The 12,494-nt window shown below is 41.0% G+C and overlaps 1 protein-coding gene across 1 annotated transcript; it reads right to left on the reverse strand.

Annotated features, from left to right (window-relative positions):
* Positions 1-3,356: 3,356 nt before the first annotated feature.
* Positions 3,357-11,697, reverse strand: ino80c (INO80 complex subunit C). The gene is made up of 5 exons (XM_061954800.1): positions 11,387-11,697; positions 11,130-11,249; positions 9,288-9,399; positions 4,886-4,953; positions 3,357-4,812 (listed from the first exon to the last, which is right to left on the reverse strand). Exons 1-5 carry the CDS (start codon positions 11,564-11,566, stop codon positions 4,681-4,683), a joined length of 612 nt encoding a protein of 203 aa, XP_061810784.1. The 5' UTR covers positions 11,567-11,697; the 3' UTR covers positions 3,357-4,680.
* Positions 11,698-12,494: the final 797 nt, after the last annotated feature.

Here is a 12,494-nt window from a genome sequence, read left to right on the forward strand (position 1 = left end):
AGTTTGCAGTGGCGTACAACTGCTTCCTACTGACAACCTCAAAACAGCGCCATTCTACCTTTATAATTAGATTATGCCGGTGTACATACAATAAAATGATTGTTTTTCTCTGTATCAAAGATATGCCATCTCGCTATACAGTACCGGTACTATGAAGAGGGAATGGTACTGTAGTGACAGATTTCTTAGCAAATTAAAACTAATTAAATGACCAAAAACATGGTTTAATATTAAGTTTATATTTATTAAAATAAGATGACATCTCATTTTATCAAGGCAGTAGCTCTAGTTTCATTGGTTTGTTCACCTCAAAACCACACTTACTCAATTTTGCATTTATAAATAAAAAAAATAAAAAAAATTGTGTCCACATGGATTGCTTGTGTTATATCAATTTAAAAAAGGTGCATTTATTAATAAATGATTCAATTTATATTTAATTTAGTTAGGAAGTAGCTTTGTGTTGTTAGTTTCATTGTCATGTTCACATCCATTTCTTACTTATTTAATGATGGATGTATTCATTTATTGTATTGTATGTAGTAATTGTATGAGATTTGTATTTAATTTTATTTTATGTTGCGTCCATATCAATAGCTTACTTAATTTTGGATACATTTTACTCATCAATTTATTGTTGTATTAATTAAAAAGATTAGGTGATTGCCAATCACCTAATTCTTAGTTTTATCTTTATTACCTCTTGTGTAATTTATTTTTATCCCATATTTGTTCTCACTACCGCACCTGAAATTGGAGTCCTTAATCTCGTTATATGCAAATATAATGACAATAAAGTCCATTATATTCTATTATATTTTATTCTATCAGGCACAGGTAAGGAATCCAGCGCCCAGACAGGAGAAAAAGTGGCAAAAAGAGGCAAACGGGAAATGAAAACAAAAATAAGAGCGCTGGACAGGAAATTAAACAAAATAACAGAAACTAATATTAATTGTCATTCGAAATCATGATATATCTTGTTTTATTAATTGTATTAATTCCATTGGATTAGGGCAGTGATTCTCAAACTGTAGTATGCAGGCTCTATCTAGTGGTACACCAAATAATCATTTGATTAACATACAGTGTTATATTTTCATTTAGTCAAACACAGTGTTACTGTTCAAACTGTGTGTAATGTTACAGTGTCCAAAAATATTAAATATACTTGTTAAATAAAATGTCTACCTTGCTTTTGATTAAATATTAGACCGACTATGCTAATGTATTTTGATGTTGGCCATTATGGTGCCACTTGGATAGCCAAGTGTTTTCTGAGGACCACTGGATTAGGGAAAATGGGTTAATGTTTTAATGTTATGTTTATTCAGACATTACTCTTTCCCCTCTAAAATGATTTATATATTCATGTTCAAATTGTAGTTTATTTTAATTTACCTTAACATGAACACAGGACTAACTGGCTCACTCACAAGCAGATTGAAAATACTTCCAGTCCCAAAACACACATTAATACAAAAACCTTTATAATACATCAAAATATGTTGTATTTTATTCATTCATATTATTACGACTAATATTCTCCTTACTTTAGGTTTTTAATGATTTATATATATTTTATTAAAACATATATCGTTTAAATAAACTTATTATCCAGTGTGGACGCCTCATCAAAGCTGGCATGTGTGTTTTGTTTGTTTGTTTTCATGTAAGTCACTGTGTGTTGCAACTTGACTGTGCATGAAAAGTGCTATATACAGTCGTGGTCAAAAGTTTACACACACTTGTAAAGGACATAATGTCATGGCTGTCTTGAGTTTACAATAATTTCTACAACTCTTATTTGTTTGTGATAGAGCGATTGGAGCACATACTTGTTGGTCACAAAAAACATTCAAGAAGTTTGGTTATTTTATGAATTTATTATGGGTCTACTGAAAATGTGACCAAATCTGCTGGGTCAAAAGTAAAGAAAGAAAATAATGTTTGCCTTGGTGCCCTAAAATCCTTTAAGGCAACTCTTGCCTTGACCTTAAAAGTTAAAATTTGAAGCCTGCATGCTTGACGGTAGGCATGGTGTTCCTGTGATTAAATGCCTTACCTTTTCTCCTCCAAACATATTGCTGGGTATTGTGGCCAAACAGCTAAATTTTTGTTTCATCTGACCACAGATTTTTCCCCCTTGTGATCAGCAGCAAACTTCAGACAAGCCTTAAGGTGTTGCTTCTGGAGCAAGGTCTTCCTTCTTGCATGGTAGCCTCTCAGTCCATGGCGATGCAAAACACGCTTGACTGTAGACACTCACACCTGTGTTCCAGCAGCTTCCAATTCATTGCAGACCCGCTTTTTGGTGGTTCTCGGTTGACTCTTGATCATCCTACTGGTTTAAATGTAACTTAGATATTGGGTTTCACAATGTAAAGTGCTTTGAGTCACTTGAGAAAAAGCGATATATAAATGTAATTCACTTCACACTTCACTTCACACATCCTGACCAATTTTCTCTCAGCAGCAGGGGATAGCTTGTGTTTTCTTCCCGATCGTGGCAGTGACAAAACTGTGCCATGCACTTTATACTTACAAACAATTGTCTGCACAGTTGCTCTTGGGACCTTAAGCTGCCTTGAAATGGCTCCAAGTGACTTTCCTGACTTGTTCAAGTCAATGATACATTTTTTCAGATCTGTGCTGAGTTCCTTTGACTTTCCCATTGTCGCGTTTGTAACCGAGTGTAATGACTGCATCACATGAGCCCTATTTAAATGGGCTCAGAGAAGTCAACAGGTGTCGTCAATCATAACCACTCACATGAGGTTAAGAGGCCATGCCATGAAGCTAATTTGATTTTGATTGTAACTTTTCTACATCACCAAAATTGATAATGTATGTTGCTGTATGTATACTTTTGACCCAGCAGATTTGGTCACATTTTCAGTAGACCCATAATAAATTCATAAAAGAACCAAACTTCATGAGTGTTTTTTTGTGACCAACAAGTATGTGCTCCAATCACTCTATCACAAAAAAATAAGAGTTGTAGAAATTATTGGAAACTCAAGACAGCCATGACATTATGTTCTTTACAAGTGTATGTAAGCATTTGACCACGACTGTAAATACATTTTGATTGACTAATTAAATACATAAAACTACCTTTGTACTAACTCGTTGCGTACCTGTTGTGTGTCATTGAACCATAAGTCATCATTTGTGTGAGCAATAATTGCAGCACCAGCTACATGTTAAAGCCGTCTGCTGCATGTTGTACAAAGCCAGAGAAAGGCACCCCGACACTGTCAGCATTAGACAGCATCTTCTCCCTCATTAGGCAGCGTAACAGTGACAAAGAAGGAAGGAGGAAGACAAGGACCCAAATGAGCACACGGACAGCGTTTTTGCTTCCAGAGACACATGTTCTGTACGATACAGTAAGTGTCAAATCCTCCAGAAAAAGATGATGAGCCACAATCAACTTCCTAATGATGCTAGTCCTACTAAAAGGCACAGTATGCCATGCGTATCCTATCCAAATTCAGCAATGCTTGCTAATGATGTCATCTGCCTCTTCATACCACATATATCTTTGAAGATTAGAATTAATATTGTCACTACTTGTGATGGATGACCCGACTGAAGCATTTAACAGCTGCCTCCTGACCTTTGTGTGGCACTAGTAGAGATCTACCACTCCCTGGTGGTGCAAAGTTGGACTGCATTTAAACTATAAACATTTCATGCACTTGCCATTTACATTAGAAGTGCACCATGAACTTCCTTTATAAGACTGTGTGTATTATTGTGGTATACACCAAATTCATGCATCTGCAATAAAAAAATTACCCGAGCGTAGCACTCTCAAAATGTGCATGCATGCACGCAGAGCGCAAACTATTGGGGTGGCATGCTGTGTTTGCACAAAGTCAGTTACAACATCATTAATCACAACGTTGAAGTTTTGATGCCACAGCAGGAATAAAAGTGCTGTTCTAACGTGAACAGATGTACTAAAGAGCTGCCGCCATCAGCATCACTTTGACCACGTTGCTGCTGTCGTCTACCTCGTAATTCATTAGGTATGTGCCAAATAAGAGTCTCGAGTTCTATCAAATGGATGGAAACTACTCTTATAGTATCAAATGGATGGAAACTACTCTTATAGTTGGTAAGATATTGCGTAAAGTAAATATAACACTGGCTCAGATTTGAAGACGTTTCAGAAAACACAAATTGGGTGCAAAGAATCAAAGTTAAATAAACAAGCAGAACCGTTTGAGGCTGATATTATTATTTAGCAAATCAAGAGGTTATAATATGGCCTCATTTGTCAAGATTATTAAATAAAGTATGGAAACAACAGAAAATAATTGTGATAAATGGCAATCCCTCGGAGTAAATAACAGACATACAATACAGACCTAATATCAAAAACATGTGGAACTAGTTGTTAGAACTATACAGCCAAAGTGGTTACTAGATTATGGGGGCGAGGGGGTTTTTTTGCATTACATACATAAAAGTGAGCTATTTATTTTCATAGAAAACGAAGCCTGTACTTTAAACTGACAACCACAAGGGGGCACCGTGCATCCTCGCAACAATGATTAGCTTTCTTTTCCCAGAAAAAAATGCTAATTCTGAGTCATCAATTGTCTCCTAGCCACCTTTAGGGTCAAAACGACTCTTACAGTAATTATGCTTCACAACGTCGGATGTCTGTCAAGGTACGATGCAGGTGGCCTTCCGCAGAGCCAGGTAGCCAGTCACCACATCAGTGGGGAGGAGGCGGATGTAGGAGAACTCCTCTGAGGATGTGAAGCGCAGTTTGGTCTGGGGGTCTGTGTAGTTGGCCTGAGGGAAGATGAGAAATAATAAACAGTTCACTGTGTTGACTTAATTAAATAACCATTAATAAATTACTCACAGGTAATCCCGAGATGTCGGAGTATTTTTTGGCTGGTTTCAACGAGGGAGGAGCGTCGATGTTGTAGTCTGTGGGTGCATAAAATAAATAAATAATTCTTTACTGTATTTTTCGGAGCATAGGGCACACTGGATTAACACGCACTGCTGATGAGCGGGTCTATTGAGGTCTAGTTCATACAAAAGGCGCACCAGATTATAAAGCGCATCAAAGGGGTCATATTAGGATTTTTTTTCTACATTTAAAACATTTCCTTGTGGTCTACATAACATGTAATGGTGGTTCTTTGGTCAAACTTTTGCATAATAACGTTTTACAGATCTTCAAGCCACTTCAGAATGCACTGTTTTGTGGGCGGTATTATTTAGGTGGATCCACTTCAACAGTGTCTTCCGCCCGCCATCTTTGTTGTAGTTTTAGCGCTTTCATAGTGACTCTACTGACATATACAAGTTAGAACTGTATGCTACTTTATATTAGAAATGGCAACAGCGGAGGATAAATGCCCCACAACAAGAGGATAGAGAAGAAGAAAGAGCGTATTGACGATGGTGCGGGCTATGGCGCAAAGCACTCCTGTGTGTTAAATGGTTACTAGCATTATTATTATGTATTATGATTACATTAAATTGGCCCTAGTGTGTGAATGTTGTCTGTCTATCTGTGTTGGCCCTGCGATGAGGTGGCGACTTGTCCCGGGTGTACCCCGCCTTCCGCCCGATTGTAGCTGAGATAGGCTCCAGCGCCCCCCGCGTCCCCAAAGGGAATAAACGGTAGAAAATGGATGGATGATTACATTACATCAACATTATAAACACTGAATCGTTTTTATTGATTATTTCTTCAGTTTAAGGTACCAGTAGAGTGGAAAAAAGTTTACTTCATATACTTAATTATGTTTCATTGTATCCATTAAACCACATCGAATTGTATTTAGAATCTAAAAAGTATGTCAAAATACTGTCTAAACATCACAAAATGCCACAAATTCATTTGGCCATTTTGAATATTCCGCTCCGAATATCTTTGGCAATTTCCGCTTCTGCACTCTGACTATGGTATTAGATCAGTCATACTGTAAATATGCAAATATTTGAAAGAGATGTGCTGTTTATCATTCGCAGTCCTTATGTAAGACAAGAACACATATGCTTCGCTTTTTTAATGCATTCGAAATCGTAAAAAAATAGCTACCATCCATCCATCCATCTTCCTCCGCTTATCCGATGTCGGGTCGCGGGGGCAGCAGCCTAAGCAGGGAAGCCCAAACTTTCTTCTCCCCAGCCACTTCGTCCAGCTCTTCCCGGGGGATCCCGAGGCGTTCCCAGGCCAGCCGGGAGACATAGTCTTCCCAACGTGTCCTGGGTCTTCCCCGTGGTCTCCTACCGGTTGGACGTGCCCTAAAGACCTCCCGAGGCAGGCGTTCGGGTGGCATCCTGACCAGATGCCCGAACCACCTCATCTGGCTCCTCTCGATGTGGAGGAGCAGTGGCTTTACTTTGAGCTCCCCCCGGATGGCAGAGCTTCTCACCCTATCTCTAAGGGAGAGCCCCGCCACCCGGCGGAGGAAACTCATTCCGGCCGCCTGTACCCGTGATCTTGTCCTTTCGGTCATAACCCAAAGCTCATGACCATAGGTGAGGATGGGAACGTAGATCAACCGGTAAATTGAGAGCTTTGCCTTCCGGCTCAGCTCCTTCTTCACCACAACGGATCGATACAGCGTCCGCATTACTGAAGACGCCGCACCGATCCGCCTGTCGATCTCACGATCCACTCTTCCCTCACTCGTGAACAAGACTCCTAGGTACTTGAACTCCTCCACTTGGGGCAGGGTCTCCTCCCCAACCCGGAGATGGCACTCCACCCTTTTCCGGGCGAGAACCATGGACTTGGAGGTGCTGATTCTCATCCCAGTCGCTTCACACTCGGCTGCGAACCGATCCAGTGAGAGCTGAAGATCATGGCCAGATGAAGCCATCAGGACCACATCATCTGCAAAAAGCAGAGACCTAAACCTGCAGCCACCAAACCGGATCCCCTCAACGCCTTGACTGCGCCTAGAAATTCTGTCCATAAAAGTTATGAACAGAATCGGTGACAAAGGGCAGCCTTGGCGGAGTCCAACCCTCACTGGAAACGTATCCGACTTACTGCCGGCAATGTGGACCAAGCTCTGACACTGATCGTACAGGGAGCGGACAGCCACAATCAGACAGTCCGATACCCCATACTCTCTGAGCACTCCCCACAGGACCTCTCGAGGGACACGGTCAAATGCCTTCTCCAAGTCCACAAAGCACATGTAGACTGGTTGGGCAAACTCCCATGCACCCTCAAGGACCCTGCCGAGAGTATAGAGCTGGTCCACAGTTCCACGACCAGGACGAAAACCACACTGTTCCTCCTGTATCCGAGGTTCGACTATCCGGCGTAGCCTCCTCTCCAGTACACCTGAATAGACCTTACCGGGAAGGCTACCAATAGCCAATTGAGTCAAAAGATCAAGTGTCCTCTATTGTGCTCATTAAGTTAAAGTTAAAGTTAAAGTCCCAATGATTGTCACACACACACTAGGTGTGGTGAAATTTGTCCTCTGCATTTGACCCATCCCCTTGATCACCCCCTGGGAGGTGAGGGGAGCAGTGGGCAGCAGCGGTGCTGCGCCCGGGAATCATTTTTGGTGATTTAACCCCCAATTCCAACCCTTGATGCTGAGTGCCAAGCAGGGACGTAATGGGTACCATTTTTATAGTCTTTGGTATGACTCGGCGGGGTTTGAACTCACAACCTACCGATCTCAGGGCGGACACTCTAACCACTAGGCCACTGAGTAGGTTGAGTGTGAGTATTATACCCTCTAAAAACATCCAGAAACCGCCCACTATACTCCATGTACATGTCACGACCTGAAAATTAATCAAATATGAGTGATATTATAAGTTATTATAAGTGGCAACACAGACGGCCTATTTTAGTGGCGCATTGACAGCAGTGAGTTCATGCAAGTTTATGGGCTGTGAATCTTTGGGCACCACACGATTCGATTTTATTCTTAGGGGTAACAATTCGATTTGAAAACAGCGAATGCATTTGGTCTGGCAAAGCAGACTGTATCAGTTATTAAAGTTAAAGTTGTGCACCATGTCGCGGACTCAACATCTCGGTCCAGAGTATATAAAGTCACCAAAAAACTAACGGACAATGAAGGTAAAGGCAAAAAAAGTGAGGAGTGTCCTGACCAGATATCTAGATCCCTAGATTGATTGATGTAAAATGTTCTTTATCACATTGTTTACGTGTCTAATAAAGATTTGATTAATTTATGATGGCTCGGGTGTGATTCACTACAATAGGGCCCCACAGCACACTGGATTCCAGTTACGGTAATTGGAATACCACAACAATGGATATTGTTTAGATAAGATACATTTTAAAACTTGCACACAGCTGCTGTGCGCATTTTCCGCGCATGCGTACTAGGTCGCGTTGGGCCGGCGGACGGAGGGGGTAGGGGGTCTTAAACGGGGGCATTGTGTGTGGATAAGGTTAGGTGGGATTTACTCTGGATAACCTTATTCGGCTTAGTGTAAACGGGGCCTTAACCGTGTAAAGATTTGTCCGAGGAGGGCGACCTTTAACGATGGTTTAATGTGGCTGAAACGGGGCTTAGGCTAAATAATTATTCGTTTAAGGGGTTAAACGACTTAGTGTAGACATGGCATACATCACAGATCATGTGACTGGCTTGCTCATTAACTCTAAAAATGGCTCAGGAATCTTGGATCATAACTATTTATTCGCATACTTTGGAAGACTTTTGGTGTCATAAATCAGATATATATGGCATTAACTTCAATATAGAGGCAACTTGTTTTTCCACTCTACTGGTACTTTAAGAGCATAATGTAGACAAAAGCTTGGAGTCTGTGCATAACGCCAAAAATATCTTAAAGTAAATTATTGCATATTGTTCATATGTGGCACCTTGAGACAAGAATATGTTGATTGACAGTCTAAAAGTAACATGTCTTACTTCACTCGTTATGTTCGCAGTTGTATGCATTCATATTGTATAAAATATAAAAATGATAGTGATACATCGAATGAACAATCATTTTTAAAATCAGCTGCACTTACAAGACACATCATTAATGCTTTTTTAATTGCATCTGCATGTTATATACATGCACGCACAAGCATCATTGTCCATCATTGCATTTTCTACTACTTGTCCCTATCAAGGTCGCGGGGGGTTGGAGCCTATACAATCAATTATGCAAAATAGACAATGAGGTAATTTAGCCCCCCCTCCCAACTAAAAGCCACAGATACTTTACAGTCCTGTGGGAAAAACTGATATAATGTATGCATCTGTTTAATATCCGATGCAAGAACTTACAGTTAGGGTCGTTCAGTTTCCAAGGTAGCGTTCGTTCCAAAGCCAGAATTTGCTTAAGATTCTTCCAGGTTCTGTTCTTTTTGCCTGCTGCAGCTCCGCCAATCCCAGAATGCTGTCAAAAAGGAGAGAGAAAATGTGTGAGTTGTTCATTTCAGTTTCAGTTTATTTCGAACATGCATACGATACAATGTAATGCATCACATAATTTCCAGTTGTTTAGTTACAGCACATCCGAAAAAGAGTAGGAAGAAGCAGAGCTTATTTAATCCTACCCCTTTTCATTCCATAGCAATTGTATCCCATTTCCTTGTTCTCTGTAACAGTGAATAAACAAATAATAAATGAATAATATACCATAGTGGGTAAACAAATATTAAATACATAAATAATCTTTATCTCAAAAGAAAAAGGGTTCAAGATCCATCCATCCATTTTCTACCGCTTGTTCTTTTCCGGGTTGCGGGGGGTGCTGGAGCCTATCTCTGCTGCATTTGGGCGGAAGGCGGGGTACACCCTGGACAAGTCGCCACCTCATCGCAGGGCCAGCACAGATAGACAGACAACGTTCACACTCACATTCACACACTACAAGATGTTCATCATAATTATTGTTCTGTGTACTTTGTGAACACTTTTAGTTTCAACCTGTTTCTTAAACTGGATCATATTGGTGCTTTGTTTGATTCCTTTGGTTCATCCTTTCCATAATTTAATTCCACATACTGATATACTAAAGGTTTAAGTGTTGTACAAGCATACATCCATCCTTCCATCCATTTTCTACCGCTAGTCCCGTTCGGGAGGTCGCGGGGGGTGCTGGAGCCTTTCTCAGCTGCATTCGGGCGGAAGGCGGGGTACACCCTGGACAAGTCGCCACCTCATCGCAGGGCCAACACAGATAGACAGACAACATTCACACTCACATTCACACACTAGGGCCAATTTAGTGTTGCCAATCAACCCATCCCCAGGTGCATGTCTTTGTAACACCGTTAATGAATCGATTAAGAAACCATGAATTACCATGAATTGATTAACGTTGAAAAACTTATTCGGGTGCTACCATTTAGTGGTCAATTGTACGGAATATGTACTGTACTGTGCAATCTACTAATAAAAGTTTCAATCAATCAATCTAAACCACATAATCATAGGGATGCCATCTCCGGGTTGGGGAGGAGACCCTGCCCCAAGTGGAGGAGTTCAAGTACCTAGGAGTCTTGTTCATGAGTGAGGGAAGAGTGGATCGTGAGATCGACAGGCGGATCGGTGCAGCGTCTTCAGTAATGCGGACGCTGTATCGATCCGTTGTGGTGAAGAAGGAGCTGAGCCGGAAGGCAAAGCTCTCAATTTACCGGTCGATCTATGTTCCCATCCTCACCTATGGTCCTGAGCTTTGGGTTATGACCGAAAGGACAAGATCACAGGTACAAGCGGCCGAAATGAGTTTCCTCCACCGGGTGGCGGGGCTCTCCCTTAGAGATAGGGTGAGAAGCTCTGTCATCCGGGGGGAGCTCAAAGTAAAGCTGCTGCTCCTCCACATCGAGAGGAGCCAGATGAGGTGGTTTGGGCATCTGGTCAGGATGCCACCCAAACGCCTCCCTAGGGAGGTGTTTAGGGCACGTCCGACCGGTAGGAGGCCACGGGGAAGACCCAGGACACGTTGGGAAGACTATGTCTCCCGGCTGGCCTGGGAACGCCTGGGGATCCCCCGGGAAGAGCTGGACGAAGTGGCTGGGGAGAGGAAAGTCTGGGTTTCCCTGCTTAGGCTGCTGCCCCCGCGACCCAACCTCGGATAAACGGAAGACGATGGATGGATGTCAAAAATCCAAAGGCAATCACCATGAAGGTAGGGTCTTTAAACGGCGGTGGTCTGGCTTGAGTAGATTCTGTGGTGGTAGTTGGAGTGTTGTCCACTGATCCACTTGACTTCATATCACACATTGCTTCTACTGCTGACATCTGAATGGAGAATAATAAATAACAATACATAACGACTATGATTAATGCAAGTAACCTGAAGCTCAAAGTTACATTCTGAAAAAAATGATAAAATATATATACTATATATGTAAACTTACGGTGTGAGTCACTTATACCTGATTCAGTGTAGCAAGTGTCGCCATTATTTGGGGTTTCTTCTTCTTGTTGCTGCCGCTAGCAGGCTGAGCAGCAGCAGTACACACCGCCGGACTATTGGGACGTTTCTTTCCGCGTATACAAGCAGAATTTGCGGCCACCGACTGGCTCTTGATAGTTGTGGGAAGTTGCGCTGCCATGTGTCGCGCTGGTGCAACACAGCGAAGAAAGTAAAGTTAATTAAAATGCCGGGTTTTTTTTACCTCACGTTAGCATTAGCATAGCTGCTTTCAACAGCCGGACACAAACGTTCCTTCAACCGGATGTTGATTTGATAAACTTCCGGTTAAATTTGGCACGTGACCCTTAAACAAAGCTACATATGTCACTTAAACAGTAACATGTCGATAATAATATATTTATACTATTGTTTTTACACATTATTAGAACTACTGGTAGTATTATTTATGTTATATATTGGTATAAAATGTGCAATTGTATTCGATTGCTGGGTTGCATTCACGTGACCTTGAGGCACTTCCGGGTTTCAGGCAATGGTCGAGAGCAGGGTTGTCCAAACTTAATTATATATATATATATATATATATATATATATATATATATATATATATATATATATATATATATATATATATATATATATATATATATATATATATATATATATATATATCAGTGACGTGCAGTCAGGGGAGGCAGGTGAGGCGGGGCCTCAAGTGCCATCATGGAAAGAAAAAAAATTTAAAAAGGAAAAAAAAAAAAAAAAATTGTTATATGTATCCAGTGATTATACTATAAAGTTATTTTCCATTTAACTTCACCAGTTTTAGATTATTTTTATTCAAAATCGCTGAATTTTCACATTTGCTGTTCAAATACTGAGAAGAGACTTGCGTGATCAGCAGCCAGTTGAGGCACGTCACTGAGTTGAGCCTCACCATGGATTGCGCAATGACTCGGCTATCTGTTGGCCTGCTGTGCAGTGAGACCGTATTGCTATATGAATTATATTATACATTTCCATAGTTTAGTTAGCTGAGGTATATAATGTGCATTGTATTTTGTCAACAACTGTATGTGTTTAACGTATTTCTTGTGCTGAGCTAT

The sequence above is a fragment of the Nerophis lumbriciformis genome, linkage group LG04, assembly GCF_033978685.3.
Source record: "Nerophis lumbriciformis linkage group LG04, RoL_Nlum_v2.1, whole genome shotgun sequence".
NCBI classification, from domain to species: domain Eukaryota; kingdom Metazoa; phylum Chordata; class Actinopteri; order Syngnathiformes; family Syngnathidae; genus Nerophis; species Nerophis lumbriciformis.